The sequence below is a fragment of the Ochotona curzoniae genome, unplaced genomic scaffold (assembly GCF_017591425.1).
Source record: "Ochotona curzoniae isolate NIBS_2020 unplaced genomic scaffold, NIBS_Ocur_1.0 contig_2210, whole genome shotgun sequence".
Lineage (NCBI taxonomy): Eukaryota > Metazoa > Chordata > Mammalia > Lagomorpha > Ochotonidae > Ochotona > Ochotona curzoniae.
Genome location: NW_024465369.1, coordinates 3,101,188 through 3,124,384, shown reverse-complemented (window position 1 = coordinate 3,124,384; position 23,197 = coordinate 3,101,188). Strand labels below are relative to the sequence as shown.

Here is a 23,197-nt window from a genome sequence, read left to right as displayed (position 1 = left end):
TTACTTTCTGTATATCTGACTTTCCAATAAAATAAAATAAATCTTTTTTAAAAAGAATAGATCTTATTTATTAGAAATTAGTAATTAATGGCTAATCAGAGAGTAGGAAGCAGTGTACCTAAATTCGTTTCCTGGGTGTGCCATTTGTTTGAGTAGATTGGCTACCCATCTCTGTTCCTTGTTCTTATCTATATAATTGAAATTATGTATATATTTGTGTGTGTATATATATATTATATATATGTATACCTCTCTCTCTCAAGGATGTTTGTGAGATATAAACTCCTGAATAAACATAAAACACTGTATGCTTATTATCCAGATACTCCATCTGCAGTCTTCACACTTGCTTTATGTTTCTTCTTAATAGTTTTAAGTAGTTGGACCCGGCACAATAGCATAGTGGTTAAAGTCCTCGCCTTGAACGCACCAGGATCCCATATGGAAGCTGGTTCTAATCCTGGCAGCCGCACTTCCCATCCAGCTCACTGCCTGTGGCCTGGGAAAACAGTCGAGAACGGCCCAAAGCTTTGGGACCCTGCACCCGCGTGGGATACCCCGAAGAAGCTCCTGGGTCCTGGCTTCGGATTGGCTCAGCTCCAGCTGTTGCTGCCGCTTAGGGAGTGAACCATCGTTCGGAAAATCTTCCTCTCTGTCTCCTCTCTGTATATCAGCCTTTCCAATAAAGTAAATCTTCAAAAAAAAAAAAAAAAGTACAGTGGACAGTCTCTAAAATAGAATGAAGGAAGCAGAAGAAAGAAAGTAGTTTACTAAGGTACACTACGTTTCAAAATTTTTTTTCTGTAGGTGAAGCCATCTTTGAATGCTACTTAATAGTAAGCATTCTGACATTGGTACAGTGCTTTATGTGTATCTCCTTCAAACCACTTCCTGAATTATGTTGTTAATTTTTTAAATTAATTACATTGCATTATGTGACACAGTTTCATAGGCTCTGTCCATCTATTCTAGTTTGTTTGTTTGTTTGTTTGTTTTGAGGGGTTTCCAGAGTGATCCTGATGGTCACTGCAAGAGAGGGTGGGGACCCAAAGTTGGAACCAAGCAAGGACCAGAGAAAGCTTCTCTCCCTAGTCCCAAAGGAAGTTTACTGTTCTGTTTCTGCGGACCACTCAGGGTTCCTGGCTGTTGTTCTGATGACCTTGGATCCTGCAAGAAAGGATTTGGACTTCTTCCATCCCATGTGGCAGATCCAAATGGGGGTGGGTGACCTCAGAGTTCTCTGCTTCCGAAAGCACTCCAATTCCCCGTGATCTCCTTGGCAGTTGGGATGTAGTCCTTGGTGAGCATCTGGGAGTCTTCAGGGTTGGGATGCAAGCCTCCTCCTGTCCATCTGCTCCACTCTGGGGTCCCCCCCGCCCCCTGCCCGCTCCATGCGTATGACCTCCTGTTAAGACGTTGTCAGGATCACTCTTATTTTGTTATATCCAACTCTAATGGACCTCCCCAGCTGTACTCAGAGCTGATGCTTTAATAGTGCAAATCAATTTTCGTATACCAGGACGTCTTGTGGTGGCTGATACATAATAAATAAGCTCTTCTTAAGTATTTGTTGAATGAGTGAGTTGGAGAGGCATTGTTAGACATGGGAAGAATTCCTACTTTTACGCTAGATGCATCCGAGTCCCAGACTTAATATCATCAGTTGCTGTCAAACCTGTTGTTATGTAATGTCTCTCAGCTTCAGTTTTCTTTTCTTTAACATGAAGATAGCAGAACTCTGGGTTGTTTTGAGAATTACAGGAAATTTTCTGAAATTTCCTTGTGAAGAGAGAGGTTATCCTGAAAACAGTTGTCAGTGCAGTGAAAGATTGTAACATCCTTGCTTTTAAAGTAATTGGGTATTAGATATGGCGGTTGGAAAGTCCCTCTGATAAGTGAATTAAAAGATATTATGCAATTCTATAACTTATTGTAACTGATCTGTTATTTTATAATATTTAGCTTCATTTCTTATTATTTACCATACTTTTTTTATTTTTTGAATATTTATTTATTTTTATTGGAAAGTCAGATATATATACAGAGGGGAGAGTTGTTTGGGGTTCTGCTCACACACAAATCTGTCTGCATGCCCAGGATAAATGTTGTGAATATTTAAAATGGACAAATTTACTAGAGCTTTACTAGAAAGTAGAAATGAAACATGTTTGTAAAAAAGGGAGGAAAAACACAAATAAACTCAGTATGCTTTCCCTTTGCCATTAGCTTTCTGAACTCAACATCTCAAACAGAGAGAGAGAAAGAGAGAGAGAGAGAGAAGGAAAGATAGAGAGCATGAGAGAGCCTAGAAAAACACACAAGTCTTACATGTGGGTTGTGGGAGGCCAAGTTTTCAGAAAACCAGTGGGAACTTGCATGAATGTCCATGTGGTATGAAGGTTTTGCAGGTGGCAGCTTAACCACTATACCACAACACCCATCCCTGAAACCTGGATTTTTAATCCTCCAATTTTATCCTTTTTTTTTTTAAGATTTATTTATTTATTGGAGAGTCAGATATGCAGAGAGGAGGAGAGAAAGAGAGGAAGATCTTCCGTCCAATGATTCACTCCCCAAGTGAGCGCAACGGCCGATGCTATGCTGATCTGAAGCCAGGATCCAGGAACTTCTTCCGGGCATTCCACACGGGTGCAGGGTCCCAAAGCTTTGGGCCATCCTTGACTGCTTTCCCAGGCCACAAGCAGGGAGCTGGATGGGAAGTGGAGCTGCTGGGATTAGAACCAGCTTCCATATGGGATCCTGGTGCATTCAAGGAGAGGACTTTAGCTGCTAGGCTCCGCCGCCAGGCCCGTGATTTTAACCTTATAAGGTTGTTTGGCTTATTCTGGATCTCTTGTATTTCCATGTGACATGGAGGAGATGCTTGTTGGTGATGTAAATTTTAGCCTTGCGTTTGTGGAAGAAATCCATTTTACTTTTGATACCTTAGCCTTTTAATTTATTATCGTATTTGGTTTTCCCATATTTTATTTACCTATGAATGTTGAAGATTAGCTTGCATATCTTCCTGTGTTGTAATTCAAAGCCAGTTTAGCCTGTCTTCATAGGTGTGTTAAATTAATATTTTTATCATTCACCAAAGAGGTTTATTATATTCTTCAAATCATTTTCATCCTTGCATAATCAGTTACTGAGATATATATATTAAAATATTATAAATTTTGTTATGTATGTAGTTGTTTTCCTGTGTTTCTGTCAAATTTTTCTGTGATTTCTATTATTTTTAACCTTTGAGTTCTATATTCTTTGAGGCTATGTTTGACCTTCTACAAATTAAACATTTTGACTTCTTAAAATTCTCTTGTTTTTTCTAGTGATTACAAATCTTACTGTTTGTCCTACACATATGTTATTTTGGTAATAAAGTGATATTAGCTAAACTTTATTATGCATTGTGAGGCTTTACTGTTTTACTTTATGTGTTTATGAATCTTTCTGTCCTTTTAAAGCTTGTATTAGAATAGTTTTCTTTGAATTGATATTTTTAATCTGTTTTCCTATAATGCTTCTTCTAGTTTATCTATTTTGCATTAAAATCCCTACAATAAATTCTTAGTTAAAAAGTAAAAAATTTATCTCCTGTGCATACACAATTTCCTGAACCATTTACTTTTTTCCAAGATGAATCTCATGGCAACCCCACTTGGTAGCTCATAGCAGCTGTTCTCTTCAGTATTAGTGTACTATTTATTTAAGATTAATTCAGTAAGTTTTAATCAAATTTTATATGATCATAAAAACTGTAAAGATTGAAAAAACCTTTCTGTCTTTTTTTCATGTGTCGCTTATTAAGACAATTGCTTAAAAGTAATGTACTCTGTTAGATTTTGCAGTGATTGAGTTGTCTTAGACAGTAGGCAATAGTTGCTTGCTAATGTTAGTAACATGTCATTAAAGGTTATATAATGTATCGATTGTTCCGTTTTTATGTCCTTCCTAATATTAGTAGATTACATTCAGTAAAACCCTTTTTTTTGTTTTTGAGTGGGGATAAAATCTCTGATCTAAATACATTGTGAATGCCATATTAAGAGACAAGTGAATTTATTCTGACTGCTGGTTTCCTGATATTTTAGAAAGGATACTAATCTCAAATCCTCTGTTATTAACATAGTTTTAGTCACAAAGCTGATTTTTTTTTTGCCGTAATTGAACATATATTCTCAAACCCATGTGAGATTATTACAATATAATTTTTTAAAAGGTTTACTTCATTTTTACTGCAAAGCCAGATATAAAGAGAGGAGGAGAGACAGAGAGGAAGATCTTCCATCCAATGAATCACTCCCCAAATTGCCTCATCGGCCAGAACAGCAGATCATATTCACTGAGAGAAGGAGGGACAGAAAGAAAGATATTCCATACTCCTCAGGTGGGTAAAACTGCTGACCCTTAACTGATCTAAAATCAGGAGCCAGGAACCAGGAACTCCAGGCCTCCCACTTGGATGCAGGATTCCAAGTTTTCGGGCCATTTTCTACTGCTTTCCCAGGCCACAAGCAGGGAGCTGGATGGAAGGCAGAGCAGCTGGGATACAAACTGGTACCCATATGGGATCCTGGAACATGCAAGGTGAGGATTTAGCCATTGAGCCATTGCACCAGGGTTCCAGTATTACATATTTATAAGTTCTTTTATTTTTAAAATATCTGCCTAATTCTTTAATGAGCTGCACTATAATCTTAGACAAAGTTTAAAATTTTTTGAGTATTTTCTTACAATTTTTTACTTTTTAATTTTGTATTGGATAATTCTTTGTATCAGGTATAATTCTATAAAATACATTTTGAATAAGATAACATTAACTTTCGTTGTTTATTTTTGCAAATGTCGTCCTCAGCCAGGCATTCCTCATAAAGTAAATCATTTAGTTGGAAGACAATGTCAGTTTGGGAGATATTCTTTCTTAGACTGCCTGTTATCAGGTTTTACAAAGTATATAAAGCAAGAACAAACCTTAAATAAATAGTAAAATCATTTTTCTGGATTTTTTTAAACCTTCTTGCCAGTGTTTACCCTAAACTATTATACCTCTCTGTACATGACCCTGAAAAGTAGTTCTGAGATTTCTATTAACATCTGTGAAGCAGATATGGTTCTTTCACCTGCTGCTACATTTACCAGATAGATTTTCCTTAATTTCTGCTTCTTTGATTTTGACCATTTTTTAAATTTTTAAAAAAATATTTATTTTTATTGGAAAGGCAGATACAGAGAGGACGAGAGACAGAGAGGAAGATCTTCTGTCTGTTGATTCACTCCCCAAGTGGCCATAACAGCCAGAGCTAAGCTGATCTGAAGCCAGGAGCCTAGAGCCTCTTCTGGGTATCCCATGTGGGTATAGAGTCCCAGAGCTTTGGGCAGTCCTTGACTGCATTCCCAGCCACAAGCAGGGAGCTGGATGGGAAGTGGGGCTGCTGAGATTAAAACTGGTGCCTATATGGGATCTTGGCACATTCAAGGCAAGGACTTCAACTGCTAGGCCATCACACCAGGGCCCTAAATTTTTAAATATTTATTTATTCATTTGGAAGTCAGTTATAGCGAGAGAGGGAGATACAAGGGAAGATACATCTTCTATCTGTTGGTTCATTTTCCTTGTGTCCACAAAAACCACAGCTAAGCCAGTCTGATGCCAGGAGCTGCATTTTGATTTCCCATGTAGGTGGCAGGGGCCCAAGTACTTGGACTGACTTTGGCTGCATTTCTCAGGTCATTAGTATGGAACTGGGTCACAGGTGATAATAACCATTACCTGAGCTAGTGTCCCTGTGGGATGACAGCATCACAGATTGCAGTTGTATCAGCAACGTTATACCACCGTCCCTGAACCTTGGCCTTCTGTATTAAAATCCAGAATGAACATGTCTGATCAGCAAACTATTGACTACCAGGCAAGGTAGGGAAGAATTTGAATGTAGTGTGTCCAGCCTCATTGTCTCCTTATTTGAGTTCCAGGTTCATATATCCTGCCCAGTTTGATATTTCCAGTTCCTATCTTAAAGCTATCTCAAGCCTTGTATATTCCTAACCTGTCTTGTTTCCTTTCCTTAATCACTTCTTCAGAAACTTTACTTGCCTTGGTTCATTCTAACACTAATTTTATTGCTGTCTAGAGCCATATATTTTCATTGTTATTATTTGGTTAGGGATAAATACATATATGTGTGGGAGGTGAGGGGTGGTGAAGGGAGCCCTCCTTTTTACTGGTTCACTCCCCTAATGCTTACAGAGGCCAGTTCTGCGTCTAGTTGAAAAAGGGATCCGAGAATTCAGTGTCTCCTCTGTGGTAGCAGAATTGTGATTCCTTGGGCCATCCAGTCTGTTATCAGAGAGCGAGTCTAGAGCTAGTTTGGGCCAGATCCTCCAGTGTCAGGTGTGCGTGTCTTAGCCACTGGATTGAATGGCTACTCCCAGAATCACATTTTGATTCCACAATTCTCTTATTCTGCACAGGTTAATTAATCCATGAGTTCTGTTTGCTTTACCTGCCATACGTTTCCCTAACCTCTCTACTATTGCTCTTCAAGATGGTTTTGGTGTGCAGCCAGCTTGTATTTGCTGTTTTTTGGTTCATAATAGTCTTACTGAGAAATACTAGGGATATATACTTGTTGATATCTTTGAGGACTTTATTCAAACTGGTCTGAAGCACAAGTCATTTCTAAATCTAGTTTCCTACAGGAGCAGTAGAAGCATTGTTGATTGGCTCAATCTATAGAGACATTCATTATCTGTCGTCCTATTGGTAGTGGCTGTATTTTCTATTGTGCCAATTCCCTGCTTAAAAGTGTGTCTGTAAGTACTATTCAATAGGATTTCCAGTACAGATAAGAATGTTATGTATCTATTTTCCTTATGAAAGTTACTAGAGAAATGAAGCTGTGGAACATAGAAAACACAGCTGGGGGCCTGGCACAGTAGCCTAGCAGCTAGAGTCCTTACCTTGCATGCACCAGGATATCATATGGGCACCGATTCTAATCCCGGCGGCCCCACTTCTCATTTGGCTCCCTGCCTGTGGCCTGGGAAAGCAGTCGAGGATGGTCCAAAGCCTTGGGACCCTGTGCCAGCCTGGGAAACCTGGAAGAGGCCCCTGGCTCCTGGCTTTGGATCTGCTCAGCTCTGGCCATTGTGGCCACTTGGGGAGTGAATCAACAGATGGAAGATCTTCCTCCCTCTCTCCTCCTCTTTGTAAATCTGTGCCTTTCTAATAAAAAAAAAAACCCAAAATATTAAAAAAAATGCTTTTCCAATAAAAAAACCACAGGTGGTATGAAGGGTGAAATTAATTATTGACTTTAATTTTAACTAAATAGGCACATGAGACTAATGATACAATAGCACATTTCCATTAGTTTTACTTCATTCTTAAGATACAATCCAAAGTCTTTTTCAAGGATACAGTTGATTTTATTTTTGCCTATCTCAATAGCTTTGCCTTGTATTGTGTTCTTACTTGGTTTAGGAACATTGGCCTTCTTTTTGTTTCTTGAAATCTCAGAGGCCTTTATCAGCACCAGCGTCTTGCACTGGTTTTTCTGTTGCTGGAGTAATCTCTTAATTTTGGCCTTGGACTTGCTTTTTCTATCTTCAAACTGTAGTCCAAATAGCACCTTTTAAAAAAGCCTTCTCCAGGTCAGCCTCACTGTGACCGTTACCCTTATAATATTTGTGCTATAAACCGCCATGTTTATTTGTTTATTTTTAGTCTCTCCTTGAAGAATATAAGCCCTGTGAATGTGTGGGCCTTAGTGTCCTGTGGCTCCTATTTATTTTTAATAATAAAGGCTTGTTTAATTCTTAAGATTCTCAGGAGACACAGAAAAGAGGTTGGTTACTTTTTTAAAAAAAATATTTAGTTTCATTGGAAAGTCAGACATATAGGGAGAAAGAGAGATAGAGAGGAAGATCCACCATCCGTTGAATCGTACCCCACGCGGCTTCAATGGCCAGAGCTGCACTGATCTTAAGCCAGGGCCAGGAGCCTCTTCCGGGTCTCCCATGCGGGTAAAGGGTCCCAAGGTCCTGGGATGTCCTCACCTGCTTTCCCAGGCCCCAAGCATGGAACTGGATGGAAAGTGAGGCCGCTTGGATCAGAACCAGTGTCCACATGTGATCCTCGTGCATGCAAGGACTTTAGTCACTAGGCTACCATGGCCAGCCTGAGGTTGTTTGGTTACTTTTTAAGGAAGAGGAGCAAGGTTTTATAAGTCTGTCAGTAGCTGAAAAGAAAGCTTTTTAAAATATGAGATTATAAATAAACAGATGACAAGATGCTAAGTTCAAAATATTAGAGATGCATTATGTGAGTTTGGTTTAATAACGTTTTTTTCTCTTGCAGAGTTCTAAAAATTTATAGATGTATTAAATTTTTATGTTAGAAAATTAAAATTACATCTGCAGAAACTCAAAGAATAAGAAAGGTCCTTATCAAGTAGAGTTTACACAGATCTGACCAATTGAATAAAATTGGTTTTGATAGTCAAAATGCACACTAGGGTCTGGCATGGTAGCCTAGTGACTAAAGTTCTCATCTTCAATGCACCGAGATCCCATAGGGCTGCCAGTTCCAATCCTGGCTGCCCTGCTTCCCATCCAGTTCCCTGCTTGTGGCCTGGGAAAGCAGTTGCGGATAGCCCAAGGCCTTGGGATCCTACACCCATGTGGGAGACCCAGAAGAAGCTCCTGGCTCCTGGCTTCAGAGTAGCTCAGCTCTGGCTGTTGTGGTCACTTTGGGAGTAAACCATTGGACAGAAGATTTTCCTGTCTCTCCTCCTTTCTGTATATCTACCTTTCCAATAAAAATAAATAAATCTTAAAAAAAAACCCAGTAATATTGAAGCCACTTAATTTCTATACATTTGCAATTAATGTCTTTACACTTTGTAATTTTTTTCAGTGCAGAAGTACCCTAGTCTTAGTGAGTCTCATGTGATAAAATATACGCCTATAAAAGGATCAATCACAAAACTAACCTCTTGATAGAAAATTCATGCCTTATTTTTAAAAGTATCTCGTTTCTATAAGTCCCCTTGCTAAATTATTTTTCAGTAATCCATTTATCTTACTAGATTATGGTCTGGATATATTATGACTCAAAATGAAGTAGAAGACAGGGAATTTCTAGAAAGTACATGAAATAATTGCTTTTGAATTCAGTGCTTTGAGTTTTCTTAGTAACCCACCTTCAGATTTTACTTAAAGGCAGAGTGACACGCAGAGAATCAGAGAGATTAATGAATCAATTGATCTTCCATCTTCTGTAGGATTCACTCCCTAGATGAGCACCATGACCAGGGATGGGTCGTCTTAGTTTCCCATTTTCTTCTCTTTTCCAGGTGGATTAACAGGTGGCAGGGTGGAACTGGAACAGTCCATACAGGAGCTAATTCTAATATGGGATGCCAGTATCACAAAAGATAGGCACTATACTGACCAATGCAGGAACCTTTTTTGTTGAAGACTTATTTGAAAGGCAGAGGTACACCCACACATAAGAGAAAATAAGTGACAGGAAAAGAAGTTTGCATCTGCTGGTTTACCCCCCAAATGGCCACAGTGATTGAGACTGTGGCAGGTTGAAGCCAGGAGTCAGGAACTTCATTAAGGGTTTGCCATGTGTGTTTTAGTGACCCATCCAAGCACTTGAACGATGCTTTTCCTGGTGTATTATCAGGGAATTGGATTGGAAGTGAAGCAGTGGATCTCAAAACAGCGCCCATATAGGGTGCTAAGTATTGCTGGTGGAAGCTTAACTTGATGTGCCACAATTGTCACTCCACTAGGAATATATATACATATATGTATTTAAAGGTTTATTTATTTTAATTGAAAAGGCCGATTTACAAAGAAGGAGAGACAGAGGAAGATCTTCCATCCACTGACTCACTCTCCAAGTGGCTGCAAAGGCCAGAGAGAGCCTTTCCTGATCTGAAACCAGGAACCAGGAGCTTCTTCCAGGTCTCCCTTGTGGGTACAGGGTCCCAAGGTTTTGGGCCATCCTCAATGCGTTCCCAGGTCACAAGCAGGGAGCTGGAAGAGAAGTGGGTCAGTCGGGACATTAACTAGTGCCTATATGGTATCCTGGCGTGTGCAAGTCTTGGACGTTAGCCACTAGCCTATTGCTCTCGGCCTGGAAACATTTAAATTAACTTAGATCTGTGACACTGGTACATTTAAGCTAATTCTAAGCACTGTGATATTATTATTTATGTATTATTCTGTAGTCCACTTGATTATATCTGTCTCTCTATTCTTTTATACTTAGATATTTGGGATCATCATGCCTCATGTTCGAAACAAGAAAAAGTCTTTTGCAGCTCAGATTGCTTCTTTGACAAATGAATCTTACAAACAACTGGACTTTTTGCCCGAGAAGTTAAGAGCAAAGCTGCTTCCATTCCAGAAAGATGGCATCACCTTTGCCCTTGAAAGAGATGGCAGGTAAAGTACTTCTTTCAAGATATGTATATTAATAAACAGATTTCTGTTTAAGTCTCTCTAGTATTCACCACCTTTCTTCAGTAGAGTTGATTTTGACTAAGTTAGCTTACTATGACTGATGTCAGTTTGAAATATGAACTAATTTGATTTCTGAAACTTGTATGTTTAGTTACTATATTGGGTTTACTAGATTTTTCTCCACATGTTATATTCCAGCAATTTTCTAGAATGTGTTGCTTTTCTATATAAGTTGTCTTTACAATATTTTCATTGTTGCCTTTCCACTTTAGAATTCAGGCAACCTCTGAATGTGTTTTGCTAGAATGTTAATGCCGCAAATTTTTTACTTTCAAAATTTGTAATAGTTACATGAATCTTCTATGAAATTGAGTCTTTACATGGTCTTTTCTATATTTAAGGAGAACGTTGACTTGGCTCTATAGTCACATGTACTGTATACGTTCTCCCCAACATTTAATTGTAAGAAAGTGTAATTAGGAAATAAGTTGAAAGAATGTTGATGAGTACCATTTAATTAACTAATCTATTCATAGCATACTCCTGTACTTGGTTTATCACATATTTATTGTGTATGTATATTTATCCATCAAACGAATCCATTATATTTGCAATTAATTCTGAACTAAATTACAGATATTATGTTTACCCCTAAATATCTATACGTATAGGTAGCTAGAATTTGTATTTATCAGTAGTTTTTACCCCTTTTGCAGTTGAATTAACCAACCATACAAACATATACTTAAATCATACCCATCATCCTGTCCTGTGCTCTCTTCCTGTTTCCCCAGAATTTTCACCCTCACAGTCAACCACTGTTCTGATATTTTTAAAACCATAGGCTTGTTTTGCCTGTTCCATGCCTTCATATAGTTGGAATCCTCCCATATGTACTGTTTTTGAATTACTCCTTTTACTCACTAAAATCTTACTGAAATTAATTTGATTTTTTGTGCACTTACTCAGTTGTTCCTTTTATATTTATAGGAGTTAGTTGATACCTAAGTTTATTTGGTGGTTATTATCTTACAGCTCCATTTTCCCAATTTTTCTAACCTAAACATAATTTCTGTAGCTTTCCTGTGTTTATGGAGTTAGATTCATCCATTTGCATCATGACAGTGTTTTTTGAATTCCAGAAGACTTTTCCATTACAAATACCATCTTGAACTACCACCTGCTAGTTTTAGCTACTTTAGGAATTTCAAACTTGTATCCTGTGTTTTTCAGTACAGCAGAACAGAAAAAAAATATACGATTTAGAGTCAGACTGCTTAGATCTGAGCCACTTGTTGTTGCCATAATGCTAAGCATAATTTTATAATTCAGACTTCTGATTCAAAATGAATTATACAGTCCTAATTATGCAGTTATAAAAGGACACTGGGTTTCCCATGCTCAAGTAAGCATCTTTTCACCCTTTTCATGGTCCATCTTGGTGAATAACCAAGACTTGTCCTTGGACTGTTAACTTATCTTGACAAAGTATGAATGAGCAACATGGGAAAATAAGAAGTAAGCTATCTGTAAGGCTATGTTGATTTGTGCTAAACAATGTCTAGGTATTGTGTCTAGATCTTCCCTGCTTTCCTGGAGTTATGGCTGTTCTTTCTTTTATTAAAAATGGTGCTAATAGCTGAAAATCGCTCTTTTGTGAATGAAAATTTGCCTGTGTTTTATTTAATGTTTTCTATTATTATTATTTTTTGCAGAATGAGGAAATAATTTCACAGTAGTTTGCATTTACTGTTAAATTGTGATATTTTAGTTGATACAAATAAAATAGGTTCTTTTTTCTCTTAACACTTGGAAGGTTATATTCTACAGTGCTGTGGCTTTCCTACTTGCCACTCACTAGGTGTAGTCTTGAATCTCCAAGTATCACCCTGTAAAAGACTTGCTTATTGCAATGGGAAAATATACAAAATTAGCGAACTTGTATCTGTAGAGGGGTGACAGCCACATGTACAGTATGGTGTACTGGACAGACATAATTCTGCTCTGCAATGTTGGAAATATTTGATCTGGTAATCATGAGGAAAACAGTGAAACAATCCATAATGAGGGATACTTTTTCAGGATAACTGTCCTTGGCTCTGTAAAGTTTTCCATGTCATGAAAGACAACTGTGATAATATACTAAAAGCTGCCACAAATGAAGATATTATTTGAAGTCATGTTAGAGCAGTTAAAAAAAAAAAATAGGCCCTAGGGATTGGCACAGTGGTCCCTCAACTGGCTAATCCTCTACCTGCAATTCCAGCAGTCCTTAAGGGTGCTGGTTCCTGTCCCAGCTGCTATACTTCTGGTCCTATTCCCTACTTATGGCCTTGAAAAGCAGTGGAGGATTGACCCAAGCCTTTGGGTCCTGCCCCCATGAGAGAGACCTAAAAGAGGCACCTGGGTCCTGGGTCCTGGCTCCTGGTTTCAGATTGGCTCAGGACCGGCTGTTACAGCCATTTCGGGAGTGAATCAGTGGGTGATTGATCTCCCTCTGTTTCTGCTTCTCTATGTAAATCTGCCTTTCCAATAAAAATAAATAAATCTCTTAAAAAAAAAAAAGTAATGGCTCCAGGGGACATTTTCTGGATAACTTGAAAACTTTTACCTTGAGTCTGTTAGAATGTTATTAAATTAATGTAGATAAGTTTAGATGAGATAATGGTGTGATTTCATACAAGAATGTTCTTATTACTGAAAAATGTATGAAAGAATTTTAGGGTTGTAGACTACAGCTCCATGTTTGGGGATTGGTAGCTGTTGAGTTTAGGACATTCTGAGCACTTCAAACATTGCTTTTTGCCCAGTTACTGTGTCTGTTTAAGCAATCAGACTTAAATTTAACATTTTGATTCTGTTCTATGGTTTTTTGCTTATATGTCATATTTTCTCTGTCCTTATTTTCCAAGTTCTCTTTTATAGTTATTATCATCTAGTCTGTTCTCTTATTTCACAACCTATTCAATTTGTTGAATTGTTTTTTCTTACTAATTTATGACATAATCAGAAAAAGGTATTCAGCTAAAAAATGTATAGTTTAAGAATTTTTCACAAGATAGCCATCAGCAATATCAAGAAATACACCAGGGGATGCCACTATGGTATAGTGGGTAATGCTTCTTCTGTTTTCAGCACCTCTAATTCAAATCCCACTTGCTCCAATTTCAACCCAGCTTCCTGAAAATGGCAGCTGGAAAAGCAGTGGAAGAAGGCCCAAGTGCTTTTACCCTTGGACCCATGTGGAATACCAAGAAGAAACTTCTGGTTCCTGGCTTCAGATGGGCCAGCTGTAGCCATTAATGTTTCCATATAAGAAGTCAACCACCATATAGAAGATCTTTCTCTCTTACTTGCTCTCTTGCACCCTCTTTCTCTCTGTAATTCTGCATTTTAAAATACAGAAATGAAAATTTTTTAACATGATGCTGCACATTAAGCTGTAGCATGCAGTAATAGCATCTGGTATGAGTGTAGGTTTGAGTCCTGGCTGCTGCATTTTTGATCCAGCTCTCAATTAATGTGTCTAGGAAAGCATTATCAGATGAGCCAAGTCCCTGTGTCCCTACTGCATGTATAGAAGACATGGTTAACCTCCTGACTTCATCCTGGTCAATGTAGTCATGCAGAAATTGAGTGGATTGATGGCTTCTCTCTTCTCTCTATGTAATTGTGCCTTTCAAATACATTTTTAAAAAAATCAGAAAATTGACCATTACAGAACCTGGAAACCTCCTCTTATTCTTTGCCAAACACTACTTTTCCCTCTTCTCCAGAGGCTACTACTGACCAGACTTTTGGCCCATACTTTTCCTATTCAGTTGTATCATTTACTGGCATGTCATATAACCTTTTGCATTTTGACACTCTTCTGTCATTTTTATTGTGAGATCATTCCTTTCTTTGGCATGTGATCAAAATCATTCATTCTTATTGCCATATAGAATTGTACTGCATGAAGACATAATAGTTTATTCTCCAACTGATAAACATTTAAATTGTTTCTGAATTTTGGCTCTTGCAGGTAGTAATGATATGAACACTTTTTTTTTTTTTACAAATCATTTGATAAACATATTTCTGAAGTATATCTATCAAAAAGAATACATATTGAGTGATAAGGTAGGCATATATTCTACTTCACAGATAGTGCCTGTAAGAGTTTGCTGGGGCTGTCATAAAAAAGTGTCACAACTAGATGCGCTTAAAGAATCAAAATTTGTTGTCTCACAGTGCTGGAGGATAGCTCCCTAAACTCAATGTGGGGGCAGAGTTGGCTACTTTGGTGGCCTGTGAAAGAAAAAAATTTTGACTTGTAAATGACTCATTGTTTTTTGTGTCATTAGCTTGTGTCTATGTCTGGGTCTCAATTTCCTCTTTTTATAAGGATGCTAGTCAATATTGATAACATACTGCTTGAATGACTTCATCATAACCAATTACATCTGTAGGAGTACTGGGTCCAAATGAGATCCCATTTTCATGTGATTAAATTTGAGTTATGGATAATAGGAACACATCCTCATCAACATTTCCAGTTGCCTGTGTTTATGTCATTTTAGATATTCCCGTGGATATATAGTAATATACATTTAAGCCTTTTATTTACATTTCTTCCATGGTAAATAAAATGTAATACCTTCTTTTGGGGACTGATGCAGTGACTTAATTGGCTAATCTTCTCCCTTCAAGTCCAGGATCCCATGTGGGAATTGGTTCATACCCTGGCTGCTCAACTTCCCATCCAACTCCCTGCTTATGGTTTGAGAAAGCAACGGAGCATGGACCAAGGCTTTGGGACCCTGCACCCATGGTGGAGACCTGGAAGAAGCTCCTGGCTTCTTGCTTCATAATGTCTCAGCTCTGGCTATTGAGGCAACTTGAGGAGTGAGTCAGCAGGTGGAACATCTTTCTGTCTCTCCTTCCCTCTGTAATCTGTCTTTCCAAGTAATATGAATAAAACTTAAAAGAAAAAAAACACTTCTTTCATGCTTACATCAAAAAGTGTATGGAGGGACTAGCATTGCATCATGCCAGTTTTAGGTGCTTGCTGCAATGCTGATATGCTACATGAGTATTGGTTTAAGCCCTAACTACTCCACTTCTGATGCAGCTACCTGTTAACATGCCTGAGAAAGCGGTGGAAGATGATTAAAGTGTTGGACCGCTACTACTCACATGCGAAATCTGGATGCAGTTCCAGGCTTCTGGCTTTTTGTGGTTATTTGCAGAATGAGCAGATGGATGGAAGATCTATTTCATACTCTTTCTCTGTATCTCCATCTCTTTCTATAATTTTGGTTTTTTTCAGATACATACATAAATCTTTTTTTAAAAAACATCAATGGAAAATGGAGTTAAAAGTTTATTTTGTTGTAAAAATTCCTGCATCCCTGAATAGGAAATCTCTTGAAAAAGTTTCTAGAAATGTACATTATGGAAAATCTGTGTGGCTTTCAAAAAATTTTAAGAGTAAAATAATTATCTTTTACTTCAATCTTTTCACAAACTGAACTTTCCCTGCTAGCCATTTGTACAACCTTATTTTTTTTTAAGATTTATTTTATTTTAATTACACAGTCAGATATACAGAGAGGAGGAAAGAGAGAGAGGAAGTGGAACTGGTGACCATATGGGATCCGGTGCATTTAAGGTGAGGCCCTTAGTCACTAGGTCACGCCGCCAGGCCCAACCTTATTTTAAAAACAAAACAAGGGCCCAGTGCGGTAGCATAGAGGCTAAAGTCCTCGCTTTTCATGTGCCAGCTGCCAGCTTCCCATCCAGCTCCCTGCTTGTGGCCTGGGAAAGCAGTCAAGGATGGCCCAAAGCCTTGGGACTCTGCACCCACGTGGGAGACCTGGAAGAGGCTCCTGGCTTCAGATTGGCACAGCTCTGGCCATTGTAGTCACTTGGGGAGTGAGTCAATGGATGGAAGACTTCCTCTCTGTCTGTCCTCTTCTCTGTATATCTGACTTTCCAATAAATGAATGAATGAATAAATAAATAAATCTTTTAAACAACAAAACAAACCAATTATTTACTTGAAAGGCAGAGTTACAGAGAAAGAGGAGGAAACAGAGGTCCTTGTGTGCTGGGTCACGCCCTAAAGGGCCTCAAAGTTTTAGAAAAAAACTCAGTATCCATGAAACCAATATCCACTCAATTTGTTCCCATTAAATGAGAAAGAAGATATGACTGTCTTACAAAGCAAACATTGGTATTAATTGGACTTTTGGAAAGCCTGGAAGCTTTTGCAACCAGAAAAGTTTAAGGATTGCGTTTCCCTGCATGGTTTTGGGATTAATGGACTAGTGTCAAGGAACAGTCAGTTCTTGCCGTTCTTGAAATTAGAGAACAGGACCATTCCATTTTCTCTTTTTAATTTCAGATAGTGTATTTTGAAGTCCTGGAATATCCAATTTAATCCTTTCCAATTATGTTGATTGTATGTTATTTCTCGCCATGTTCTGTTTGTCTTTTTATTTATGTAAGTATTTATAAGCTTGTGGATTTCTGAAACACTTTGGAGTATGTTGTGTTCATCGTGTCCTTCAGCCTACAGAACAACAGTATGGTTGTGGCCTTTTTTCTTTCCTTGTTTCCTTCCTTCCTTCCTTAAAAGGAATCTCCCTTCTGTGACGTCAGCTTCCATCCAACTCTACTGCTGTGTATTGTGTACTTTTGTAGTGGAAAGCTATGGATGGACACAGTTTATCTGTGTCTGAGAGGAAAGCAAAGTTATCAAAAATGCATACCTCACTTGCAAACTCCAGTACTTGAATTTTCTTGTGCCACTTCTCCTCCTCCTCCATTGTTTTCTGCAATGTCAGCTTTTTCCTTGGCAGACTTAGCAAGCATTCTTGCTGATCATTATGGTTAGCTCACCTCTTTTTGTATCTCCTATCGGGGGTCCTCCCGTCCCGCGGAAGAAATCACCCGACACTTGAGAGAGTCTCCAAGGCGCCTTTTATTCTGCTCTTCCTTTCCGTCCGTTAACTCCGTTGTCCGTTGACCGTTATCACCGTTATATCCGTTACGCTCCAGCCCCTCCCCCGCCAAGCCCCCCGCTTAACTGTCAAACTTGACCAATCAACTTAAAGAGAACCAAGGCACACCAATCAGGGCAAAGGGCCAATCACAGGGCAGGAAATGGTCAGTGCCCCCAACAGCTCCCCCTTCTTGTTTTATTAAGCAAGGGACCGTGCCTGTCTTAGGTGTTCCGAGTTCAGGCTCCCCTTACCCATCATGGGCTAACCACGTGGCTAGGAACGTGGCACCTGTCTTAGGTTGGTGAAGCCATATCGGATACTTACCCGTCTCTGGCTACCGGTCCAGCATGCCTAGCCAGACTTTTAGGGATTATCTGTTGTGAAGGGCAAGCACAGCTTGCACTAGCAGCTGCTGTTACTGCTGCTGACGCTGTGCTCAAGGATGAAGCATCCACAGACCCCAAAGAATGATATAAGGCCCAGGGCTACTATACCAGCCCATTGGTGTGCAAAGGAAAGATCCTTTAGTATGCAATTTGTCCATTGCTTTACTGTGGCAATCTCTACTTTTATGCTATTTATGGCTATAATTTGGGATCTTAGTTCCTATGTCAAATTATCGAATCGTATGGACCAGCTTCCACTAGGGGATAGCATAGCGGATAATTCTCTGGACAAATTCAGTGCTCGGGAACCATTGGTGACAATAGAGGGAGTGACACACATTCCAGGTAGACTAAGCACACAGGAGGTCCCCATATGATGGAAATAAGTTGTGGAATGCGTACCAGCACCACAGTGCCAGATCCATTCCAACACTGGTTAAGGGCTCACTTAACTACAGAGCAATTAACAATAAACATAAATGGAGCTTGTACACATACATAAATAGCATTATAGATAACATAACAACTGCAATTAACTTTAACATTTTCTTCCCATATTCTAGAACTACTACTACTATAATTACAATTTCTTATCACTACCTTATCAATAAATGCAAAAGCTGATATATCTGAACACCCACCCCTATTAGTGCAAAGTACCCAGACATTCCAAGACTGAGCAGAAACAGATTGAACAGGGTTACCATATATATAGTTATACCCCACAAAGGCACAATTTGAACAGGTAGGAAATAAATTGGTCACAGCAAGATCAGGTGCTACTCTTCTAGGAGTCACAGTACTTTGACAGCAGTCCATTCTGGGGGCCATTTCCAAGGCCCTAGACAGCGAGTCAATATTTGCTGCACCCCTTTTATGGTGCAGTTTTAGCTGGAGATTCTGGTTGTCTCCTCTCGGTATCTGAATGAACATCAGGCTGGTCAGCATCCACCACGTCCACAGGTTCATCTTGCTCCGGCTTTCTTATCACTCGCGTCAAACGTTCTGGCACCCACACCGGTCCATCAGAATCCTGTGGAAAAACACAAACCGCTCCTCGCGTCCGTCGTAAGACAGGATGCGGGCCCATCCATTGTTTTGTTAAAACATCCTTCCACATCACCCAATCTTTGCAGGGGCCTGCGCCAACAGTGTGGCGTTCGGCAGCAGAATGGCCATCCAAATCCAGAATCAAAAAGTTAAAAATATAAGTAACTAAAGCCAATTGATGTTTAGGACTTTTGGGATATAGGGTGGCTCCTACTCCCCCTTTTTGTTTTATTAATAATGCTTTGAGAGTTGCATGGGCACGCTCTACCACAGCCTGGCCTGTGGGATTATATGGGATGCCAGTAGAGTGTTTAATTGCAAATTCAGAACAAAATTTATCAAATGCTTTGGCTGCATAGGCAGGTCCATTATCAGTCTTATAACACTGGGGGACTCCCCAGGCTGCAAAAGCCTGAAGGCAGTGAGATATAACATCTTGAACCTTTTCCTCTGTATGAGCTGAGGCATAAAGAACCCCAGAGCAGGTACTGATAGAGACATGAACAAAAGAAAGGTGACCAAAACTGGGAACATGGGTAACATCCATCTGCCATATATGATTAGGCATAAGACCACGGGGATTAACCCCAAAGCAAGGCTGGGATAAAAATGGGACACAATTTTGGCATTGTCTAATAATACAAAAATATGGTTGGATCCAATTAGTATACCCCAATACCTGCTGGAAATCATTAAGGATCTTCAAACCATCCATTCTGATTTTTTTTTTTTTTTTTTGCGTTTCCATAAGACTTTCTCACCTTCCTGTATACGTCCTCTGAATTTATCAGTGCCATCTGTCAGGCAAGACTTAATCAATGTCCAGAACCTGACCATTCCTGGAGGGATGGGCTCCTGCTGTTCTGCCCTAGCTAAGTCTCTGCCTAAGTGCTCCCATTGTGGCAGGATCAAAAGGTCCTCCTCCAGAAACCACAGCACAATCCTCTGCACAGTTTGCAAAAACAACAGCACTGTCAGCAGTTTCTGCAATAAAGGTTGCATGTGCACTGAAAAAGTTAAATTGGCCATATTTCTAACACCGCTGATCGTCGCTAACCTGCAAACTTGACCGATTGTCAAATGGTGAAATTGATCTGATCCTTAACTGCTAACTTGAATGGGCGCTAGATCGCAATCCTGAATGGCGGTAAACTGCGATCCTGAATGGCGGTAAACCACGATCGTGAATGGCGGTAAACCGCGATCGTGAATGGCGGCAAACCGCGATCGTGAATGGCGGTAAACCGCGATCGTGAATGGCGGCAAACCACGATCGTGAATGGCGGTAAACCGCGATCGTGAATGGCGGTAAACCGCGATCGTGAATGGCGAAACCCGATGGTGAATGGCGGTCAAACCGCGATCGTGAATGGCGGCAAACCGCGATCGTGAATGGCGGCAAACCCAGCTTTAATGGTCGCTACCCGCAAACTTGACTAACTTGACTCGTCGCTACCCGCGAACTTGACTAACTCGACTTGTCGCTACCCTGCGAACTTGGCTCGTCGCTAATCCGCGAACTTGACGTGCACGTCCCCGCTGCTATCAGCGGCTCCCTGAGGTAACCTGAAACCTCAGCTTAAATGGGCCCCCCGCTGCTGCGGCTTCCTGAGCAAAAAGCTCAGTTGTAAACTAATTCCCCGCTCTAAGCGGCTCCCTGAGCGATTTGCTCAGCTTACCTTCCTGGCGTTCACCAGCTGACTTCTATCGATTCACAGCGCCAGTTATCTTCTTTCTATCCGAGTCACAGCACCAGGTATCTTCTATCCGAGTCACGGTACCAAATATCGGGGGTCCTCCCGTCCCGCGGAAGAAATCACCCGACACTTGAGAGAGTCTCCAAGGCGCCTTTTATTCTGCTCTTCCTTTCCGTCCGTTAACTCCGTTGTCCGTTGACCGTTATCACCGTTATATCCGTTACGCTCCAGCCCCTCCCCCGCCAAGCCCCCCGCTTAACTGTCAAACTTGACCAATCAACTTAAAGAGAACCAAGGCACACCAATCAGGGCAAAGGGCCAATCACAGGGCAGGAAATGGTCAGTGCCCCCAACAATCTCCTTTACACCCCTTCAATCCTCTCGCAGGTGTATGAGTGGCAAAGCATGGTGCTGGACACAAGATGCACTGCACTAGGCCTTCATCAGTCCTACTTGGCTTTTTTCTCTTCCACAGTGAGATATAGATCATGCAGTTTTTCTTTTATTAGCACGTTAGTAAGATTGAAGTCCTGTCCTTCTCAGGATATTATTTTGAGTTCCTGAGTTCCTCATTTTGTTCATTACATTTTGTTGATTACATCAAGAATAAGCCTGTGTTTCTTAATTTTTCTAGGCCTATTGATTATATAATTTGTTTTTTTTTCTGTCATTTTCCTTTTTCTTCTATAACACTCTCTTGCTGTTTCTTCATTCCTGTTGAAAGATTTTCCATTGTATTCATTAAGTATGTTCCTTTGTCCTCACTTCTACTTCTATTTGTTCCATGTTTCAGTAGAATTTATTTATGATTTACTTCTCTGATGTGTAGGTTCACATTTCTTTTTTTTTTTTTTAAAGATACATTTTTATTGCAAAGTCAGATATACAGAAAGAGGAGGAGAGACGTAGAGGAGGATCTTCTGTTCGATGATTCACTCCCCAAGTGACCACAATGGCTGGTGCTTAGCTAATCCAGAGTCAGGAGGCTGGAACTTCCACCAGGTCTCACACGCTGGCGCAGGATCCCAAGGCTTTGGGCCGTCCTCAACTGCTTTCCCAGGCCACAGGCAAGGAGCTGGATGGGAAGTGGAGCTGCCAGGATTAGAACCATGCCCATATGGGATCCTGGCACATTCAAGGCGAGGAATTTAGCCGCTAGGCCACAGTGCTGGGCCTTCACATTTCCTTTCAATTGTACCTTCCCTGATCTCCTGTGTCTATTCTTTATATTCCTTGAATAACAGATGTGATTGTTTCTTTAAGTTTATATTTGTGACAAAAGTTTTTACTATAATATTCATCAACTGCATAATAACTTTTTCCTTTTGTGTTTTTCCATTGTATTGCCCTTTTTATTTGTAACTTTAAAAAAATTTTTTTTAATTTATTTTATTTTATTTATTTTTTTATTATATTTTGATAATCTTTACATAGTTAATTAGGGTAAAAAGGTCCAAGGGCTACAGGAAAGTGGTTAGGACTATTGTTTTTTCCATATTGTTTCCTTCATGCTTAAAGGGGGATATTAAGGGAAGAGGCCCACCCAATTTTCCACCTTCCCCAGGTCCCAGATGTAGGGTATGCTCTGAGGTTCTTGTTCAAGTGGTTTTGATATTTCACCAGTTATGAATCGCTGCTAGTATTGCCACTCTAAGCATTATGAGGTCTTTGAAGAATCCACTGATTGACATAGTCCATCATAGAGTCTCTGTTTGCCCCATATTTTGCTGCCAAGATACAGCTGAGATGGTTGGTTGACCTGTTCTGTCTTCTGTCTTTTCTTGGTTAGGGTTCTGAGTCCAGCATTTTGATTGAGGAGATCTCCAAAGAAACTTTGTCAGAGGTGTGCTCAAACCAGATTCTTGTATGTGCTAGCAAGTACAGGGCCCAGCACAGTCCATTGCCCTGATCAGCTAGTGGTTGCAATTGCTGGGTTGGTTCTGCTTTCACTCCCAACTTCCACTGGAACCAGTGGGTGTTATAATCCAGCCTGGTTCTGCCCAGCACATACTTGGTCCTTGAATAAACCAGTGGGAGCTACAGCCTAGTTGGAGCGACCTGCAATAACCCCCATCAGGCCCGCCTCCTACCCTGGTTAGCCAGTATGTGTAGCAGTAGTCCAGTCTGTCCCACAGCCCATTCCATCCCAGCCACTGTCCTAGTTTCATGCCCTCCCGTGGAAGTGGTAACCCAAGAGGGAGGAGCCCACTATTTCCCTCCCAGGTCTCTCTCACTCCCAGATTATACACTCTCCAGATAGTTCTGTGGTTTGACTTGACAGAACTGGCCCCCCAGTGCCAGCCTCTGCCAGCTGATGCTGTGGCTAAGCCCCAACAGCCCTCACCCACTCTAATTTTGTTTGCACCAGTAGGAATAATCAGCCCAGCCTGGCTTTTTCCTGATCTAGTCCACATGAGGTGTACAGGTGTGGTAGCCCTGCTTAGTCTAGTCTGCCCCCATCCCAGCCCAAGCTCTCCTGTGGAAGTAGCTGTCCAGCAAAGGAACCACCTCTTATTCCCCTGCCGGTTCCACCCCCTCCCTCCCTGGTTCTCATGTGTGCTGGTTGGGCGCTGTGGTCACTTCCGGTACA

General features: G+C 40.2%; 1 protein-coding gene across 3 annotated transcripts in view; it reads left to right on the top strand.

Annotated features, from left to right (window-relative positions):
* Positions 1–23,197, top strand: part of ZRANB3 (zinc finger RANBP2-type containing 3) — a 219,011-nt gene that overhangs the window by 10,150 nt on the left and 185,664 nt on the right. For 2 of the 3 annotated variants that reach the window (XM_040971502.1, XM_040971501.1), the window contains exon 1: positions 10,198–10,467. In XM_040971502.1, the coding sequence (XP_040827436.1) occupies positions 10,307–10,467 (161 nt within the window). In that variant the 5' untranslated portion in view covers positions 10,198–10,306. Of the gene's footprint in view, positions 1–10,197; positions 10,468–23,197 lie in introns of those variants that run through there. The other variant, XM_040971500.1, reaches the window with a different exon arrangement.